This window comes from Trichoplusia ni, chromosome 12 (assembly GCF_003590095.1).
Source record: "Trichoplusia ni isolate ovarian cell line Hi5 chromosome 12, tn1, whole genome shotgun sequence".
NCBI classification, from domain to species: Eukaryota; Metazoa; Arthropoda; class Insecta; order Lepidoptera; family Noctuidae; genus Trichoplusia; species Trichoplusia ni.
Window position 1 is genome coordinate 3,038,432 of NC_039489.1, and position 22,038 is coordinate 3,060,469.

General features: G+C 34.9%; 1 protein-coding gene across 1 annotated transcript; it reads left to right on the forward strand.

Annotated features, from left to right (window-relative positions):
- The first annotated feature begins 8,476 nt into the window (after nt 1-8,476).
- On the forward strand, nt 8,477-19,580 carry LOC113499587 (atrial natriuretic peptide receptor 2-like). Its single transcript, XM_026880098.1, has 7 exons — nt 8,477-8,713; nt 9,905-10,049; nt 10,449-10,598; nt 10,912-11,104; nt 13,643-13,817; nt 17,434-17,624; nt 18,181-19,580. Exons 1-7 carry the CDS (start codon nt 8,578-8,580, stop codon nt 18,703-18,705), a joined length of 1,515 nt encoding a protein of 504 aa, XP_026735899.1. The 5' UTR covers nt 8,477-8,577; the 3' UTR covers nt 18,706-19,580.
- Nucleotides 19,581-22,038: the final 2,458 nt, after the last annotated feature.

The following is a 22,038-nucleotide window of genomic DNA, read 5'->3' on the forward strand; positions in this document are numbered from 1 at the left end:
GCAATTGAATAAACTTTTTGGACAAGTCAACGCAATTGTTGATAAACAATTCTTGTTAAGCTGTTTTGTTCTATTTTTGTTTTACGTCATCGTTCTGAAGTTTACTTTTATAAGGGTTTAGGTTAAGCAATTACCGCTAGTGAAGTAAGTTAATAAAGATTTTCTTAAGACTTGGTACATGGTAAGGAAGTTTTTACACATATTTTTGTTATACCTATTTTAGGTACGCATAGAAACATACAAACAAAAAAGCTAGCTATCTCCTTTTTTAACTTAATATTGAACTTTTTGGTATTTGCATATACTGATAAATATTGTATACTTTCATAAGCAAGCAGTGTAACATTATGTAAATGTAAATCGACTTAGCTAAGCTTGCTAGTTTGATTTAAAAAAATATGTTTGAAAATATTATTTAGTGCCAACTCTAGTAATAATTCGTTATAATTTTTGTGTTTATACACATACATAGCATGAGGAGCTCGTGGCTAAGCTATAACCGAATAAATTAATCGATCACAGGTTAAGCTACGCTTGACGCCGTTGGTCCGTAAATGGGTGAACATCTTTGTCATAACGAGTTTCTCCGTGTTTCTTAACGCACGTCAAATTGTAGCTCCCGGCTCTTATTCCTATATCTTTGACAGTCGTTACAGGTAGTCAGAAGCTTGAAAGTCTGACGACCAGTCTAACCAAGGGGTATCGTGTTGCCCAGGTAACTGGGTTGAGGAGGTCAGATAGGCAGTCGCTCCTTGTAAAACACTGGTACTGAGCTGAAACCGGTTAGACTGAAAGCCGATCCCAACATGGTTGGGAAAAGGCTAGGCCGATAATGCCACATACATAAAATAATATGAAAATGGAAAAAAATAATGAAATATGCGTATTCGTGCACAAAAACAATAAAACATACGTCCTTGATGTTTTCCGGAACTGAAGCATTCATGAAAACAATTTTCCTGCCTTTAACCCTGAAATTAGGAAACTATATTTTTATGGAAATGGCCGTGGCATTGACTTTTATGGCCCAGAAATGTTTATGGTTGTAAATCGATGGTAATTACCGGTACGACTTATGAAGGCTCGTATATTACATAATGGTTCTTAACATACAAAAAAAAATACTGAAATTTCTCATTAAAAATACCAACACAAGCTCGTAAGAATTTAAAAACCCTTGTACTTCGGGGGGTTTAAAAAGATTCGAGTAACATGTATAATTCAATTCATAGCAAAAATTCGTGGATTACAGATATGCTTGAGAACAACGCTGGGAACAAACATTTTTCACATCAAACTTTTATTTAAACAAAAAAGAGAAACGAATGACACGTCATGCACAGTGGGTTTGACGGTTTGATCTAAACCACTCGACTATCCATACGGTTAAGATGGTTACAATTTAAATACTGCACTTTGGTAGGATTTTAAAAAGTTTATATTTATTCTTTAAATGTTTTCAGTATTTCCCGTATTTATAAATATGTGTTTTAGAAATTACATTAAACAAAAACATTAGATTTGCTTGCGATTAGACGAAGAAATCAAAACACTCGTTATTTCTCGGCCATTTCACGACTGTGATAACCACTTTTATTCCTTTGGGATTGGCGATAGCACTTTCCTTATCCAAAGTGGTTTTCTCATGCTATCAAAACCTCTGCAAATTGCATCCGACATACGCATCCGTAATAGGTTTACCCAAATGTACGGAATAACTTTCCTTATACAATCAAACACACGATACGAGAAATATTACAACGATAAGCGACCTTATTGTAATGTAACAAAGCTTATTTTAGCGATAAACTAATCAGAACTGCTAGTTATGTGTGGTTTACTGTACTGTTCCTTAGGGATTACGTAAATAAATGTAACTTTAACTTTGACACTGAGTTAATTTGACTTTAATATTAAGTTATGTTCTCCAGTATTTGTATTTCCCTGTGGGAATATAATCGTGTACATGAATTATGGCTGAGAATAACTCAGTTCTGAGATTTCAATAAAGAGGGGCATTCTCAAAACAATTCTTCCGCAATACTATGTTGGGGCGGCGGCATTGAAACCTTTGGACTGCACATTATAGTTGAGCTTTGTGAATTTGAGAGAGTTATTTCTGTCTTTAGTGTATTTTGACCCGCCTGGTCCTAGTGTTTCGGTCCGAGGTTTTTTTGGTGTAGAAAAATCTTTATACGTGGTAGGAAAATAGACTGATGTTGTCTGATTCTGACCAACCAATTATATTCAAAATTTCATGAGAATTTGTAACGCCGTTTCGGTAGTGTTTAACTACATTTGTTTCTATTCAACAAATAGAAACAGACATGAATGACGATATCAGGTAGGTATACGGACCATATGCATCTAAATCTAAAAATGATTTATATTTAAAGATTATGCAAAAATGTATCTACTTATACAATAAATGCCACGCGAACGAATTTAACCGTATCGGTAAAGCCATCTTAAATTGAGCACGAAATTAATCCCAAATTGGATTCCTAGAGGCAAGGTTGCTCAAAATAAATTTGCAAAGAGGTGAACGAATACTATTTCATGCGAAATGAAAGAATTATAACAATGAATTTTGTTTCCTTTGTCAAAAAATGAACAAGAGTTCGTGTAACAATCACAATCGATTGAAATTAAATATTTGAAAAAGTTTTTATTGATTTGTTTTTAAACTATCTATTGACAAAATCAAAAACATTAAAAAAACCAATGGTACAGTAAAGTAACGCTATATTGCGTTGCATTGTCGTCCAGTTACCACATAGTCGCGCCTTAAGAAGTTTGACTTCAATAATTTTGGTTATTATCAGCAAAAAGGTTGATTACTGCAGACAAAATTGACTGACAGTTACTAAGTGCATAAGTAAGTACATAGGTAGTATAGATACTCGGTAGCGAAACGGATCACGTATGCAAAATACAATCCCGGCCTAATATGACGTGGACGCGACAGCTCAGTCCTACAGCGGCAATGGATGGACGTGTTTTATGAAACCACAGGATATGCTATGATGGAGTTGACAAAAATTTAACAATTTGCATTCTCTGAATTGTATGAAGATATTTTACAGTATTTTATTGGAAGTTTCCGATAGTATTGTCTCAATTTTTTTTATTTACAATGTATTGAAAGACTGCCTATGTATGTGGATGCAAAGAGAGTTTCTTGTGAGATGACGTCAGATAGACAGGTATGGAAGATGACATGTTGCGCCTACCCCAAATAAAATAATAAGGAGAATGTTGATTTAGAATGTTTTACTATAGCATGGAATAAATGATATATTATTTGTTTCTATTAATGTTAAAACAGATTATAATTGCAAAAAAATAGTAGACATAGGTTAAGTTCTTCTATTTTTTTTCTACGAAAACTTGAAAACTAATTAGTTCTTCGTCAGGTTATTGGCAAAGTATTAGTAATAAATCAATTTCCTTTAACTTTTTCTTTTATAGGTGAAGATTCCAATAGCGAAGCAATCAACTTTTTATAAAGAAAATGCGGAAAGAAACCATTTTCATGTTACATTAGCTTTTGTAGAAAAAAGGCTACTAGTAGTTACGTTTTATATCAATATTAAATAAACCGAATCTTTCTCTAAATAAAAATATTTTATCAAGGTAGTACGCTAGGTTTCTTACTTAAAAATATGTTTATACAAAAATAAACCTAGCCTATAGCCTTTTGGGCACGCTCCCAGCCGGCAGCGATGCCGATGATTTTTTTGATGCATTGATTTAATTATAGTTTGTTTTTTTTTTGTATATAGTAAATGATTGTACTGTAAATATTTAACTCTGTAAAATTGTAAAGAACATTAAAAATTAATAAATAGATATATTATTTATAATTGCTTTATTTATACACGATCGACAAAAACATTAATATTCATTCATGGTTAGATAGCTTATTCTAAAAAAAATATTGGAAAGACCGATACGTCATTAAGAAAGAATATCAGCTATCAACTAAAAGATTTTCCAAAAGGAAAATTTAGTCAATTGATCTATTTCAAGTAGACAAATGCCACTATTACTACAAATAGGTCTTCAATTACGTGCCCACTAGTGTACGAGTTAATTAATTCACGGACGCAATTTACAAATTGAAATATTTTCGTTGTTTCAACTGTAGCACCTTTTGCCGGCCAATGAATAGCGAATAACGAAGTTTGAAATTTCATCACAGAGCGCCGAGAGAGGAAAATATTAAATTATACCGACGCTCCCGCCGCTGACAGTTATGACGTAGAGGCATAGTCGCATGGTTTCATTATAGCCACAGTCAAATAAAACGGCTTTATGAAGCCGGGCTCGTGTCTCATCTCCAGTCAAAAAGAGCCTCATTTTGGGAGATTTAGCTCTATATTGCTTGACAAGGAAAGTTTTGTAATAAATTTTTTAAAGTTTTGAGATTTTGTTTTTTTGAATGACTTTGCTGAAGGATTTTGTTATATTTTTGTGACGAACTGTAAAATGTTATGTGTGAGCGACTCAAAAAGTGTAAGCACCAACAAGAAAAAAGAATTTTAGAATAAAACAAAAAATTGTTCATGAATATTTGCCTGAAATAAACCAAAATATTAAATTATACATTTATGTGAAAGGTTTTATTCATAACCGTTATTAAAACACTTTCTTTTTTTTACCTTTTTTACTTTTTACCCTTTTAGGTCACATATTAAAAATCTAAATAAAAAGGGGCACTTTACATACAAATTCATTTCCTAGCCTAATTGATCTAATATTAATTTTTTGGTTATCTCTCCCAAAAACGGCTCTTTGTTTCGCAGGTATGGCTGATGGCAACCAGATACAAACATACTATTAAAATCAAGATAAATAACACCCAGGCTTAGAACAAACACCTATACCAAACACAGTACACGCCGTGTTACGGGTTCGATCCCCGAGTAGGACAAGAGTTTGTGTGATATACGAATGCTAATCCTGAGTCTGGGTGTTTGTATTTGTACTGATTCGAATGATTGTGAATCCCTCAGTGACACACAAGGATTAAACTCCCCACTGCGGAAATCGTACGAAAAAGGGCCACAAATTTAGCAACAACAAACTGCTTTTAGCTATTTTTGGCGTCCATTCAGAAGTTTGTTAGACAACAATGTTATCATCTCGGTAACACTAATGAGAATGACAAAATGGCGTGTTGAAGAGTTAGTTCCCTTTCCCGGCTTAATGCGATGGAATAAGAAATTACACGCTCGCTGAAGTGTGAATTTCATGGTCTGTTATCAAAGCTAAGCCTTATAACGGCCGGTGTGAAGGGAATGTTGGTCTAATTGTATGTATAATATGTTATTCTGTGTTTGGTGGCGTAGAGAAGGTTTAGTTTTCTGAGTAGTTAGCGTCTAATTTAGTGCTTGCAGCAAAATAAAGAGATTTGAAGTTTTGAGGTTTGGTAGCACAGTAGCTATAAATGGCTAAACAGATCGCATTGTAATGTCTTTTCTGACAACCAGAATTTAGTCGTGCAAAACTTGGCTCAAAAAAAGCTGGTCAAGTGCGAGTCTTACTTGCAAAAGTGAGGACTTTGTTAGGACAAACGGACGGAAAAATTGAGGGATAGCAGAGTTTCAGTAATAAACTTAATTTTTTACCCTTTATGTACTAAATATTATAAAAAAAGTTATCATATAGACCAGCAATTAAAGAAATTAACATAACCTTATTACTTATTTACTATATTAAGAACATTAATTAATTTTCAACAAACATTTAGGTTATGATTAAGCAACATTTTTGTTTTGTTCTCTCAAAACAGCGAATAGAAAGCTCCTGGCATCGTTTCAAAGGTTTAATGAAACTTCAATCGGATTCAATTCAGAGCGAATGGACTCATCCATTTTTCAGTTTGAAAGCTTTCGTCTAGCGAATGCTATCAATACCCCACAAAGGCTCTGAAACAAAAGGAATAAGTCTCTCACGAACGGTTACCGGTTTATAGACTTGTAACACATTTGCGTTACGTTGTACATGTGTAAACAGTGTTTTAGAGGGATCGAGTGTCGAATCTAAATTGTGGTTTTGGTCACATTTGTAATTCACTGATGCCTATTTTCATTACGATGATGCCATTGAATAGTATCGGTGATTTGTCGAATAGATATATTTATTGAGATAGGAAATTTTATATTTTAATATTTCATTGATTTAGAAAATGATAAAACACTTAAATTGTTTCTAGTTTTAAAACATTGTTGTCATTTTTAAGCTTCTGTGTCCAGGAGTAAAAACACACACAACAACATAGTTGTTTGTCCTTCCGTTTATATCTAGGATGTATCTCATAAACTGATGGACAGTTTGCATCTTCACAGATGCCTTGTTTCTGTGGCCTCGAATAATACCTTTCAATTCATTTGTCACCAAACCTATTTGTTTTTCTATAGCTTATTTATACGGAGCCCTCAGTTTCGCAAATCCGACTCGTAACCACTTATTCACAATACAGTGCTATCTTACATCTAGCTGCTTCGAGCTTGCTCCGGTGTGAAACCGCTTGAATTTACCTACCCGCGCGTTGTAATTGAGTTTATCACGTTCGCACAGACTCAGCGGAGACTTGTAAAATTTGTAAAGTTAGATAAAAATAGGTAGATGTACACTTATCACGAGTAAACAGGTCTGAAGACATAATAACATAACATTAGTTCTTGTAATAATGCGTCAACAATTTGTAATGAATCTTGCTGTAACATAAACTAAATATGCTTTGTTTTATTTGCTGAAATGCACTGTTTAGTTAAGAAACAAGACAAACGTCTGCTTTTCATTTCACAGGAACAGACAACAGAAGATTTCAATTCGATTCAGCAAAACACTATCTAGTTTTCTACAAGTTTTTCACAAAGAAAATAAAGGGTTTCAACTCGACTCAACTTGTATATAAAAGCACGTAAATTCAGTCATATTGTCCAAAAGGTCAAAGGTCGTTAAAAGTCATTGACCGTTTGACAGTAATTTACTAAACCCGATAATTTGGGTTAAACCCTAACCAGACTATAGCATTACCTAATTACTGGCCGGGGTTTAGTTCAAGGCGTGGCGTAATGATTATTGCCGTTATATCAAATGATTGTAGTATTACCCGATAATTGAACATCCCCGGATTGGTGAAAGAGGAAATCAGATTAATTATACTTAAGTTGCTTCTAATAAGTTTCCTGTTCCGTTTGGAGAATAGTTTTATGTATTTATGATATTAACTCGATAAGGAAATTGAGTTTGGAGTGTGAAGGTTATAATGAATACATAGATGAAAAAGTTTTTTTGGCCTGATTTTTTTTTCGTTACTCGTAATTGTCCAAAAATCTTTCGTCATTGAAAAGTTTTTGCCTAAAAAACTGGTATTACTTTTCCCGTGATAGACAGGGTTCAGAATCTTGTTACTGAGAAAATAACTCTGGTTCAGTAGTTGATATGGCCAGTAGAATATCGTCGTATGGAATTCGGGCAGACAGGAATATCAGAATACATTTTCCAAGTCCTTGTACATGATGTAGTGATTTAAGTTGTGAAGCGTACGCTGTGGAGTATTGCGAAGGGCCTCTCCAACGGAGTGTAGCTCCACAAACATGGCCTACTTCGCATCGGCGTCCGGTTACACGCCTTTGTGCCTTGTGACGTCCGCCACAGGCCGTGGGCATACCACATGAAAGGAAAAAGTTCCTGGTAATCGATATTTAGAAATGATGTAAGCAGAATCTTTGTACAGACCTTTGGTTTAACACTATGAGCGGAATAACATACAGTTTGGACAGACCTTACCCATAATTCCCTTTTTTTTTGTTTTTATCAAGTTATTTTGTTTATTCTTTGATTACCGGACGATTGGACGACATTACAGCAGAGATTTTATAATTGTACACTATAATACAAATTCCTAAGTTACCAAACAATATTTTTTGTCCGATGTTCAGGTTAAACATTTAAATTGTGTTGTTTATATTCAACGACGCGTCTGAATTGACCTCAAATGTCACTTAAGGGTCAAAATTCCCTTAGGTATACATAAAGTTACTTCAACAGTCTGAAATTATATTTCACCTTGTGAATTATAACCAACGACCATCAATTTATTACCCATGTAGGTATAAGCTAAATTAATTACGGCTATTAAGCCCCAGTTAGGAGCACTTGGTTTGGCTGCGGTAAATATTGTACTAGCGAATCTATACCTACTTATGAGGCCCGGTTTTGGTGGAAAGCCAAAGTGGTGAAGGTATCTACTTAAGGGGAAATTACTTTGTTGTAAAATTGTGTCTGACGCTAGTGGAAATACATCAACATTAAGCTAACTATATTTTTTGGGACTTCAATTCCTACACATTCATAGTAAATGGTACCAAAAAGATTTAAATTATGAGCCATTTTCCTGTTATTCCTAAGCCTAAAAAAAAAACTTAACAGATATAAACCTGCATATTTTTTTTAAGAAAATTATTATTAACTTCGTTGGCCTTTTAAATGATCAATAGTGCCTCTACACATTTTAGCTCAATACTTCTGTAATGAACTTCTATTTTCTTTGTTAGCAGCACCATGTCGCTGGTTCCTCCGGGAGGCGCGGACTCGCCCAGTCCACGGCGTGCAGTCAGCCCACTGTTGGAGATGCGCCGGCCGCACTGCACGCTGGCTTGTGACTACTGTGCCGCCGTGCTTGAAGATAAATTCAGACGTAAGTGGGAGATTGATGTTAGGAAACCGTGAAAAGCAGTCTCTAAAAAGAAATGATGACACATTGTCAGGGAATTCATTGCAGGGGTTTTAAGGGCTTGATCATGAAAAGAGGAAATGCAGTGGCGTAAATTAGTTGGCCAGGGCTTTTTGAGATTTAAAAACGAGCAGATTCAGATCCATTTATTTCTATACAGTACCTACTTACAAGTAGTAAATATCAGGTTCGTTTAGATTTATTTTTATAGGTTCAATATACACCGCAAAAAATATTGGCAAAAGGAGGTAAAAATATTATGTTATTTAGAAGTAATATGTAAATAAATATTGTAGACTACCCCATATGTTTTGCACCATAAAACTTACCAGGCAAAAATATTCTTACCCGAAAATTTGGGGGTTCCCAGATAAATAGGGTACTTGCATCATAGAACAGAAAAGTAATGGAGAACAGTAGTAATATTGCACCTGGACTTTGGAAACATGCCCAACGATCGAAAATAATCGAGTTTAGCTAAGTTATCGAATACTAACCAAATCGAATTTGCCAAAAAGTATATGGAAAAGCTATTTAAGAAGTTAGAAGTCTATTCCATTTCATCATCCAAAATGTTATTCCATGAATTTGTGCTTTTGGCAATATTAGTAAAACTGCAATCTTATAAAATTGCATATTTTGACAGTCACATATGAATGTGAGCCAAATAGAGACAATTTTTGCACAAGTCTTCACTGACCAATTTAGCAAAAATGAACCTTAATACAGCAAAGCTTTTGTTTAATGTTGAGTTCGTTACCCCGTTTTCAGAAACATAGTTGTATAATACAATACAAGAGTATAAAAAGTATGCGGTCAAAGAAGTTGGCTAAAAACAAAATGCCATGAATAACATGAGTTTTTTCCTTAAACATAACTATTGTCACAAGTTTAGATACGATTCGAATTTGTAAAGATGCTGTAACAGATTTAAGTAATATTTAGGGTTGGGTCATTTGGGTAGTTTTATGGGATCGGCTATGACGGACTGCATTACAAGGTTATATATCCATAGAATCAATCCTCTCTGTGAGCAGGCTGTAACACAAAAACCGTAATACGTAAAGTGATGAAATTTACACAGATGACGTATTTCTGTTGATGCTACAGATGGGGTACTAATTTGTTTTTCTAATTATGGCCGGTTTTTACCAGGTAATGCAGAGATGCGCAACCGAGGCACGTCGCCGCTGTCGGCCTCTCCGCGTCAGTCACTCACCGGCGAACCTCCCTGGACGCTGCCAGATGATGACCGGCCTGACTTCTCAGCACTCAAGGAAAATATACAGAGGATCAACAAGTAGGTGTAGAATTATATCACTATTTATGCTTGGAACAGGCTTTTGCTGAATTGGCAAGGGATGTGACTGTTGTTTTGATTGATCAAAAATTTGAAGGGATCTAAGGAAGTAAACCTTGCCTGAGGTATTATTTGAATAAGTAGTTATCTCTGCGTGCGGTTTTCTTTTGTTTCATTTCATCGAAATAAATTTTAAACGGTATTCAGACATCACGAACAAAATGCTCCCGCAGTTAATTCATTTCTGCGGTATTTGTGCATTTGACAGTTTAACAGTTGTTCAGATGAGGGTATTTTGTACACCTTTTCAGTTGAATTGAAAAATATAGTTAAGAGATAAATACGGTAGTTGTGTATGTGTACATTTCTCGACAATTGAAGTTGAATATTTTGGTCTAGGGACTGTGAGACTTCAACGCGTTTGGATATGTTGCTGACACAAGTCGAGCAGTATGCCAATAACTTGGAGGCGCTGGTGGAGGAGAGGACCTCGGACTATCTGGAGGAGAAGAGGAAATGCGAGGAGCTGCTGTATCAGCTGCTGCCTAAGTAAGTTCTATAATATTTTTCTAGATAAGATATGCCCTGGATATCAGTGCCGGTTACCATCCCTTAAATTAAGACTATTGCAGTAGAGAAAGCAAGACGTTAGGTCTAGCGTCTTCTAGTTTTCACAAGGCCTACTATATTACTTGGTTAGTGAACTTGTGGAGTTGTAGTAAGCTGATCAAGGAGCGGAGAGCTTAAAAAAATAAAGTAAGGCTTTCTATGTAGTACAATGTGTGCCAAGAATAAGGTATTTTCTTTCACACACCAAACAATCTAATAGATCCTCCTAATTTATCCTTATTTGTCGTATCAGGTCCGTAGCCTCCCAGCTGATAATGGGCCAGCCGGTTATGGCGGAGACTTACGACCAGGTGACAATCTACTTCAGTGACATTATCGGCTTCACGCAACTGTCTGCGGAGTCCACGCCCCTCGAGGTCGTTGACCTGCTCAACGATCTCTACACCAGTTTTGACTCTATTATTGAAAATTTTGACGTTTATAAGGTAAGTTTAAGAATGAAACGTTTTAGTTAACGTTAAAAAAATTGGGTTCTGTTCTACTCTCATACAAATGTTGTTAATTTATCTGAGTTTAATTATATTTTTTATGCGCATTATTTTATTTTTAATGTAATGCTCCATTTCGAATTTAAGTACGTATTATTAAGTAACTATTGGTTTTTCAAAACGGTGTAGGAAAAATCGTGAGGTAATCGGCATATATGCGATTATTAGGATTAGTAGGATGTGTTTAATAGAACATCAGAGCTCTACAGGCGGTTTAAAAAATCAGATACCAAATTTTACATCAATCACACGCTTATAAGGAGGAAATTTTCTATGCCGTTTGCCTTTATTGTTAAATTGATAACTGCTACTGATTTGTACCAGCAACAATACAAATCCAAGTTTATCCCCATCTACAATAAATCCTTCTTTCTATTGGCAATGCAAAATAAAGTATCAGCCATTATTCAACGGGACGTAGCACCTTGGATTTCTTTACGTCTATACAAAGTGATACATCGCTCTCCGTATGAACGAACAACATTTTCTAGGTCACTTCACGAAGAATAATGTTTCATGTCTACTTCTCTACTTATCCTAGACTAGCTGTTGTCCGCGACTTCGTCCCCGTGGGTAGAAGATATAAGTTATGATTTAGATATACCTGCCTGTTTTTTTTTACATTTTCCATTGTATCTTAGCTCCTATTAGTCGCAGCGTGATGGTTTATAGCCTAAAGCCTTCCTCGATTAATGGGCTATTCAACACAAAAAGAATTTTTCAATTTAGACCAGTAGTTCCTGAGATTAGCGCGTTCAAACAAAGAAACAAACTCTTCAGCTTTATATATTAGTATAGATTAGTATAGATATAGATAGATTGAAGTTGGATTTTAGTTTCTATAATCGTTGAGATTTATAAAAAGCAGTTAAGAATATAGGTTTCAAAATGTCTATTACTTATTTTTGAACATAATATTTCTACTAGTTCTAAAAGCGGACAAACGTAAAATATTTTATTATTGAATAGTTATTTCGCCCACGTGACATCGTAAACCGATCTCGGGAGAACTGACTGCATTTTATGAAATAGAAAATGGCGAACTGGGTTACAAGCCATCCGTCTTTGGCTGGAGATATTAAACTCGACGTGGAGTTGCTCTGATAAAATAGGGTGTAATGCAGATATAATATTCCGTGTTTTAATATTAATATTTCGGACTATACATTAAGAAAAATAAAAGCAATTAAATTATACAAAAAAAAAAACCTGAACAAATGCAGATCAGAGTCAGCATAGGTTCTGTACAAAAGGACAAAGCAGAAAATGGCTCATTCTTGTGATTGCCTTAAAAGAATTTCAACTGGCTAGCAGTCACAGTTCGAGAGCCGCAGCTTGTTGATATGGTGATAGATTGATAGACTGACAATTTACCTTTTGCGTAATCCGTCGCAAAAATCCTAAAGATTTTGGTCGTATAAAAAAGGCTAAGATACAATATTGCTGTTCTACATAGGGTAAAACTTTTTCTCTTTCTTCTCCACTTTCTCTTGCTTCAAGACTAGTTCAACTTTCAGTTAACTGTCGTCGTTCAACACTACCCTTTATAATGAAGTACTTAATATTAATACATTTACTTTCAAAAGAGACAGTACATAATTAAGTATTGACCTATTTAATTCTCTCATTGGACCACTATTGAATATTAATTAGTCTCATGCTCAGACTTTTGTAACCAATTATTTATATTGTTGACCTAATCAGGCCACGCCCCTTAACCTTTTAGTTGTGTATTGGAATTACAACCTTATTGTCCGATAATTATTTTTGTTGTCTATGATGACCTTTTGAGTTTATTTTTAGATAATAATTTAAATTGAATGATAGAAAATTGTAAGAAATTCTTGACGAAGAAAGTAGATGAAAGTTTACTCTATTAGTGCCTTTTTTCTTTCTTATTCGTTGTCAATTCATTGATCAATTAACTTGCCCATTTAATCCTAAGCTGTGCTCTTCTATTCCTACCAATATCATACATTTGAAAATGGTTATTGAAAGAAATATTGTAAACACTATAAACTAAATAATTGTGTTCGAATGCAACGGGATTGCCCGACTAGCCCCATCTGGAGTCCTTAATCACGACCATGTACAGTTCAACTCGCGACTCATCCGCCACAACTGCTCAAGAATCCCGATAAAGACGCATAAACCGTTGCATTTTTAAGAATGGATTATCATCACAAAAATTACTTTAAAACTATTGTCTGAACAGGCAGAATAAAAAACAATATATCGGTATTGTTTACTAAGACTAAAGGTCTATTTTTGTTCTTTCGAACACGTTATGTTTTGTCCTTATGACGAAATTTTTTTCCTTTCTGCTTGGATCTATGCCGCTTCCTTCCAAATTACAAGGAAGACATCCAAATAGTCAAAAGTTACATCAGCAATATCCACTTTATTTTAACATTTCTTCCCTCTCTTTTCTCTATCTGACATGATCCTATTTCATGATTCTCCTTATTTTCCTAGGTGGAGACCATAGGTGACGCGTACATGGTGGTGTCAGGCCTCCCGATGCGGAACGGCAACAGGCACGCCGCGGAGATCGCGCGCATGTCTCTCGCACTGCTCAACGCTGTGCGCGTGAAGACCGTGCCGCACCGGCCTGGAGAACGACTGCTGCTCCGGATTGGGATGCACTCAGGTAGGAATCGGACAAAAGACATAACAATGAACAGTTTTTAATTCATGGCTTCATCATAGGAAGAGATTCGGATATTTAAAGTCTCTTATGCGTTACAATTTCAAAACGCAGAGGCCTCGTTGACCATATTCGTCTTAACTGTGGGGATTGGGGTGAGAATGCGCGGTGCCTCACATTAATATCTCATATTAGACCTATTTCAATGAGAGAGCGTATGTTTCGAAATTATCACAATTCCTACGGTACCTGTACTCATCTTATTGTTGGACAAAATTTCCCCATCGATTCCAATCCATCCCTGTCCTTCTTACTTTAAATATATAATGGGTTTTCGTCAACTACCTACAATATTTCAAACTAAACTGGGTCAGGTGAGTACTCAAATATGGATGTTTTATGGGGTAATAACGGAAAATCCAACATAGTCTATGGGGTTATCATCGATATTTCATGAACTTAATAGAGATCTTTACTATCTACGTTTATTGCCACGCCAAGAATAATGACACCATCTGGCCATAAAAGAATGAGAGAGAGATAGATAGATGGATGTTTTTTATAACATACCATGTAAGTCCACGATTGAACAAAATTTAATAGTTACATGGTGCCACAAAGTCAGGACCGTTTAGGAGTAGTATTTTACAGACAATCTTTGAATGGACTTCGTGCAGAGGAAGTAAAGTAACTTTGCTGCTGGAGAACTTGATATTGTTCTGGAGAGATCTCAGGGTCTGTCTTGACATTGTGACTTCGTAGCGGACTATGGATAAGCATATTTTAATACATGATTAAAGTGGATTCGTTTGATCTTAGCCTCTGATAACTTCTGGCCTACGGTTATTAGTGATCTTGGTTAGGATTACTCAAATATGGAGCCTTAACGTTAAAAAATACCTTATTGAAATGGTTACAATGGTTCTTACTACATCATTTGACAAGACATGCGACTGGACGTGGCAAAAAATTGCAAAAGACTGAAAATGTCGGAAGGTGAATTTAAGCCTAATAGCTATGCCGATGATGACGTTTTGTTCACTCGTTAATTATCTATCGATCCACCTTTAACGCATCATTCAGCAATTTGATCAATTGACCTACCAAACAACCTCTTTAAATGATACCAAGGGCTTCAATGATAGATATCTGGAAAGCGGAGCTTCCGCCTACACAAACAACGCCCACAGGCTATAATAAATTAAGTTGGCACTCAGCCAACATATGAAATGTGGAAATCGATTATCATTTCCCACTAGCTTGTTAATTAACCCATAATTTTCCTGATATAATGATAACTGTTTTCGCTCTACCCGAATATGCTACTGAAAATATATGAGAACTACTCCTACACCATTTTGCTTGTTTTGGGATTGAATGCTTATAGTTATGGTTGTATTTTTTTCATCTTTTGCTCGTTATTCGTTCGATGACTCCCGCACCAAGAAATTGTATCCTTATGTAAAGGGGGTTTAAAACATTCAAGTTAAAACAAAGCCATTCAGACTCGGGACAAGCATATTTAAATTACACAAACGCTTGTCTAATGCGGGGATAGAATTTTTGGAAATGCGAGTTTCTCAGTGAAGTCAAAAAGTTTCTGCAAAACCTATGACACGCGGACAGATAGGCAGTTACTTTCACGTTATTATATTTGCTTAGAAGTTAGTTTGAAGCAAACAATGCTTTTAAAAACATTCCAAGTATTCATCTCTGGACCAAATGCGTACCATTGAAAATTATGATAGGTTATGTTCAAAATGAATTCTCTTTAGTTTCTCTCTAGTTTAACTAAATGATATGCTATTTCCGAAGCTGTGGCATTTGTTTGGTCAGTGGTATCATAGCAAAGGTCACAATATAAATAGTGTTGCATATTGCAATACGTGCAAAAGCGTTGTTTATCATTATTGTTACTGTGACCAGGATTGCAGAGTGGTATTTCGCCTACACAACTACAAATAGCTTTGCATTTGTGTACAGATGCTGACCTTTCCTTATAGAAATACTGTAGGCGTAACATGGCTTTTGTTTTACGAAAACTTTAAGTAAAATATGCGTAAAGTTTATTTGTATCAATATGTCGTCTAATTTAAAGTTAGATATAACATAACATGAGAACTCATTGGTCAAGTTATTTCTGTTGTGGTATGAACTTGCACAGGTTTAAACCATAAGAATTGAACTGCTTGAAACATGGTAAATAGGTGTTTTTTTTTTATTTTTATTAGCACGCATAACTGCATTTGGGCATTATATGTAACGCGTTTATCTATATAGTGTACAATAGCTTCCAAAATAATTTAATAACAGGTGTAATTATGAGATACCAAATTAGAAAATAAAAACAAAGAACCAAAAAAAATCGTTTTTTTTTCAACCATCATTCATTAAGCCAGAAATAACGATGAATGTTGTAATAACAACCTTAAACATTATCTAAAATAACGATTCCAATTTGATGATACTTAGTAAATTAAAAGGCATCTAAAACAATTTCGAGATATGGAAAGGAAGTCAATGAAATATTTTCTCATATTTACTCGAACGTCAAAATAAAACTACTTCCCTCGGGATCTACTTGAGGCTGATCGCAATAAAGTGATCGAAACTTCGCCGCCGGGAGTTATTAGGAAATGTGAAATACCGCTGAAACATTTTATTAAATGTTGTTCATTTAATGGTTTTAAATAATACCTACGTTCTAGAAATTTGTATTGCTATTTTAAATGTCACTTGATTTTGTTTAATTGATCTTTGCTTAATCTTTGTTTATTATGTCAATCGAAATCAGATCGCAAAAAATAATCTAAAATTACGACAATAGTTAGCAGTATGTTGTTCAAAAAATAAGTTCTTCAATGACAAAAAATATCTAGACACAACATGTACCATTACTCTCAGCCTGCTAAGTCTGCTAGTGGCACCTAACTCAACAATAAAACGTTAGTTATAAAGATCTAAAACATATTACAACATTGTCACTGAAACAATTTCCAAAAAAAAATACAATTCTAAAACAAAGATGAATATCTAAATTATTTAATCAGTCACTATTACCAGGACCATTGTTCGTCAACTTTTGTAACAGAACAACAATGGAATTCATAAATTAAGGTCGCAGGGGCAAACTATTCTTTTCAACTTCTAAAAAAGTTGAAATAAAAGGGAAAAGATGATTAAGCTTTATAAATTACGCCGACATTGTCTTGTCACTTAGCACTGTCGTCGGTATTAATCTTCTGTGGTTGAGGTGTCTAAAGCCTTAAGTCTGAAGTATAGGCGTTTGTTTCAGGCCTTTTTGACGGGCAAACCTTTTTACAGAGGGTTTGGTCGGGCCTTAATTTATAAAATTGAAAGTTATAGAATAATTTTGTAGTAAGCTTTGATCAATCCATAAAGTGCAAAGATTACCTACTGGAACTACTTTTGATTTATATTTTATAATGTACCAGTACCAGTTTCCGATTCGCATCCTTCTTACGTCCGCCCTTTATTATTGAAATAAAACATGTTTTGTTTCAACATAAATACATTTTTGGGAACCTGTCGGTCGGATCTTAGATTTGAATCAAAAGCCGTATTGTATATAAATATAAAAAGTTAATATTTCCCCCAGGACCCTGTGTGGCGGGCGTTGTCGGCCTGAAAATGCCACGATACTGCCTCTTCGGCGACACAGTGAACACAGCCTCCAGGATGGAGTCCCATGGAGAAGCCCTCAAGATACACGTCAGCCCGAAGACCAAGGAGGTCTTGGACCTATACGACTGCTTTGATCTGGAGTGTCGAGGAGAAATAACTATGAAGGTGAGATGACGAAGTCTGATTTTCATATGCTTCACTCAAATTAATAAACATACATACATTGATACAATAAAAACTGATTTATTCTATTGGAAAATTTTCATTGATCACTTGACAAAATTGTATTGTTTCTTGGTTATTAAAACAAAATTTGCATGCTGTGATCTACCAGCCAAGTGTGTGATTCTCACATACTGTGAACTTATGTATCACTTTAAGACGAATAAACATATTTAATTTGAATGAAATTGAAAATATTATGTTTACATTTTTTTTAGATAAATATTCTTGAATGTTCTCTAAACTCAAACGACAATTTATAAGCTAAGAGCTTTATCTCGTTCAAATGCAAGTGAATTTATCGTAGCAGCTGGTATATAGGGAAATTTATTACAAGATAAATGGGTATAATCTAATATAATAACACGAATATTGTAAACATAAATCTTTACTAAGGTAACAACCATTTATAGTCATTCAGGTGTAGTGTATTATGTTTAGGAGGACTTTAAAAGGAGTTTTAGTTAGAACTGTATTATATTTTATATTTTGTTCACAGGGAAAAGGTAAGATGACTACATACTGGTTGCTGGGAGAAAAGAAGAACGAAAATCAAGAATACTACTATAACCAGACAAATCATGTCCAAGCGACCTTAGTGAACAACCCGAGCATCACCTTCCAAGGGCCCGATAGCCCTGCATCCCACTCGCTCACACAAAGCCACAGTCCAGAACAGAATATACCAGATACCAAAGAAAACAACAAACCACTTGAGATACAGAGCGAGAGAGACCGCATCAAACATGAAATAGCAACATTTGTCGCTAAAGACCTAATCAACAATATAGACAACGCTGTCAGAGAATTCAGAAAATCTCAAAGTGCTGTTTTTATGACGACAGCAAATAACAAAACTCTGTGCAATGGAAACGAAAAAGGCCTAATTACACCAACGTATGATAAAGAACTGGTGATTAGCAAGGGCAAGGTACGTGATGTGGTAAACAGGTTCAATAGCTGCGTCATCACTAATGAGAATCTAAACAAGTGCACGAAAATGAAAATGAAAAATGAAGACTGAATGGTGAACAAAGCTTGTCTTTCCCGGCCCGGTCTAAACAGATTTTAAAGGAGTTCTTTAGAAATGTTTATAGATATTTAAACGAAGTTATAGGACTATTCTGTGCCAAGCACATAGATATTTTCTTTTTATAGTCTAGTCATTACTGTTATATGAGATTATTAGTACATCCTTAAGAAATTATGTGTTAGCTAGTGGGTGACCAAATACCCTCCGAATTTTAGATAAACTAAGTACTTAATAATAGATGATTTTAATGTACTAGAAAATTTACATACGTGTAATAATTTTAAGATGAAATTCGCCGGAGCGATTTCAAGAAAGATGTAGTGAGAAATTTATGTGTGAATACTATGAAACTATTGTATTATACACTTGGACCCTGTAGTGTTTTTACTGACCTTTTATACTTCCGTATCTTTCTAGTCCATTGTATACTCGTCGATGTAAGAGACATTTGTAAAATTCATCACTTTCTTATTACGCTGTTTTCGGCCTAGACTCGCAAAAGAGACCTACGGAACTTCAGTTTGAAGGCTTGATATTACGTAGTAGCCTTCATAAATTTAAATGACAGCTATGGACAGGGTTTTGATAGGGCGAGGACGGCGTGCGGACGAGACGCAGACGGGGCGCAGGCGAGACGTTAACCTGCCGCGGTAGGGACTCTTCCTCGCCTCTGACTTCTTAGTACATTTTCCATTCTGTCTCCGCCTTAAGTCTCTTTTGTGTCTCGTGCCCTATAACGGCATTTCGTCAACCATTTAGTGGACCTGAGGCTGTAAGTCACAATGTTTTACGCTTAATATTAATTGCTACGTAACGTAACTCTCTAATTTTACGAATATTTGTAGAGTTAAGTGATGGTTAAGTGTTTGTTAGATATTCTTCTAATTTATTGTGAGCACGATACAGTTAACTAACAGTACTTCCAATAAATTAATTCTAATTGGCAGATTTAAAGCTCATTCTATAAAATTATTTAGTTCATTAACTAATTTGTTTAATAATATGCGTTCCGCGTACCTTAATACCCCGTATGGTACTTTTTCGACATTATTCCCCGAAATTATGGAAACAAAAACGTGATTAATTATACTGGTACGTGGGTAGCACAGTAAATAGTAAGGTACGCGGTACAAAGCTTGCGTAACTACCGAACCGTTCCACATTACAATAGGATAACAAAATAAATGAGACAGATAATAAATAAATAAAATAAGAAATAATAAATAGACACTAATATGTTTTTATTAATATATCAATATTAATAAAAACATATTATGACTATACGGCTAAGCGAGTAGCATAGGTACGAAGCGTGTAGGACAAATATTTGTGTGATGCATGAAAGCCTGTTCCAAGTCAGTGTGTCTTTGTGAATAACTTGAATGTTTTTAAAAACCTCCGTGACATAACGATCAAACTACTTCGATGATATAACAAAAAAAAAAAAATTGGAATTCACATAAACTTTTCTCCGTATAGTCCTACCCATTCATATTGAATTACGCATCTAGTGTCTCCGTGCTACGAAACCACATAATTCTGTTAGTCCTGAACAGTGCACATGATAGCTCCTGTCATGTCGGCTTACTGTCCCATCTGACTATGAAAATGAAGAGCTAGAGAGACCAACTGCCTTTGTACTGACAAAAGCACTGAAGTATACGGTGGATTTTTTGCTTGATTAAAAAATCCTCGATTATTGTTTTTTTTTTTGACGGATAATAAGTGCTGTTGTTTTAATGAATCTCATTTCTTATCAATCGGTCATGGCGGTTAAGCGCATATGTATTTTTTTGTATGACTCAACTTTGATATCCCACTATAAGCAAAGGACACTGATTTTTCTTCCAGACCACTTTCTTTTGCGACCAACTCGTCACCTTCAGTGGAGGAAATAAAATAAAATACTGTTAGTTGACTCTGTGTAGATATTGTTTGTGTAACTAATATTATGTACTATTTACGTGCTATGGAATCCCAGAACATTTCTAGTCAGTTTGATTGTGATAATGTATATTTTCTAAATCTTTTATTAGTTATTACCTTACTAGTGCTGTGAATATGAACTTTAAATGATTTTATTTCTAGTTCCTTTATCTCTTAGCGAAGTTAGCGATATCTGTTGCCTCATTGTTTAAATCATATAAATAAACATATTATTATTAAAACAGAATCTTTTATTTCTATGCAAGTTTTTTTTTAATTAATCTTTTGTTGTTTGCAAAACACCTTAAAAGTGGAGACGAAAGCATTATTTTTCAACATCGCAGCATCTATCAAATTTCAAATCATGCATCAAAACGCAGCTAAAACTGGGCTGAAAAAATATAACAAAATAGTTTATTTACCTATTTCAGCTGTAGTTATATTTACTCGGAGCTTGTAAATAAAAGAGACAAATTGATTGCAATAGCGAATAGAGAATAAACGTGATACTATCTATGTTCGGGTGACGTCAGCAGATTGATCGGGCTATCCATGAACTTTATAGATTCCAAACGAATGAAGCGAACAAATAGATTTTTGAACGGCAACGTATGACTAAAATAAATTGTTATTTTTTGCTGATATAACTGATTGAAAGCATTGAAGTCTATTAAATTTATCTGAAATAAAAATTTGTGCTGTGTAAAAGATGTGATGTGCCCTTAGACATTTATTCTTGTATTTAATATTTACAAGGAACGCACTATAAAATACCGGTTTATTTACGGAATAGTTAGGGTTCTGCGAAAATAGGTGAAAAATAAATAGTTACAAAAAACCATCCATAAAATCTATGACCAATGCCAACCTCAAATATAACTTTGTGGCTTTTAGGATAAACGGTGATGTGAACGCTAAAAATAGATTTTTCAAGACCCTACACATGCAAAATGAACTGACAGTACGGAATAGCATAACCAAAAGGAGCCTCCCTTATGCCCAGCATTGGGTTATTATGGGCTGATGATGATGTGTGGGGGGAGCTTCTTACAGTTCAAAAGCCAAATTTCCAGAAAAAAATAAGTCAAAATTTTCAACACAGCAAGCATATCTCTGTACAGGAAAGTTACACTTATGTGGAACTAGCAAGGTTGTTTTTCCGTTGAGCCTGACTTGCGTAGCATAAGGCTATCTTATTAACTCCACACAATAAATGAAGATTAGATGGCCGTTTTATTTCATTAAAAGTTTAGTGCAGTGCATCTATCGGTCTGTACTTACTCAAAGATAAAGTCTGTGTCTGGGAACCAATTGGAATGACATAAGTATTTTATGTTATTGTTCGAGGCGAGCTTTTATTGGAAATTTTATTATGCAGCTACGTAGATTTATGGAAAC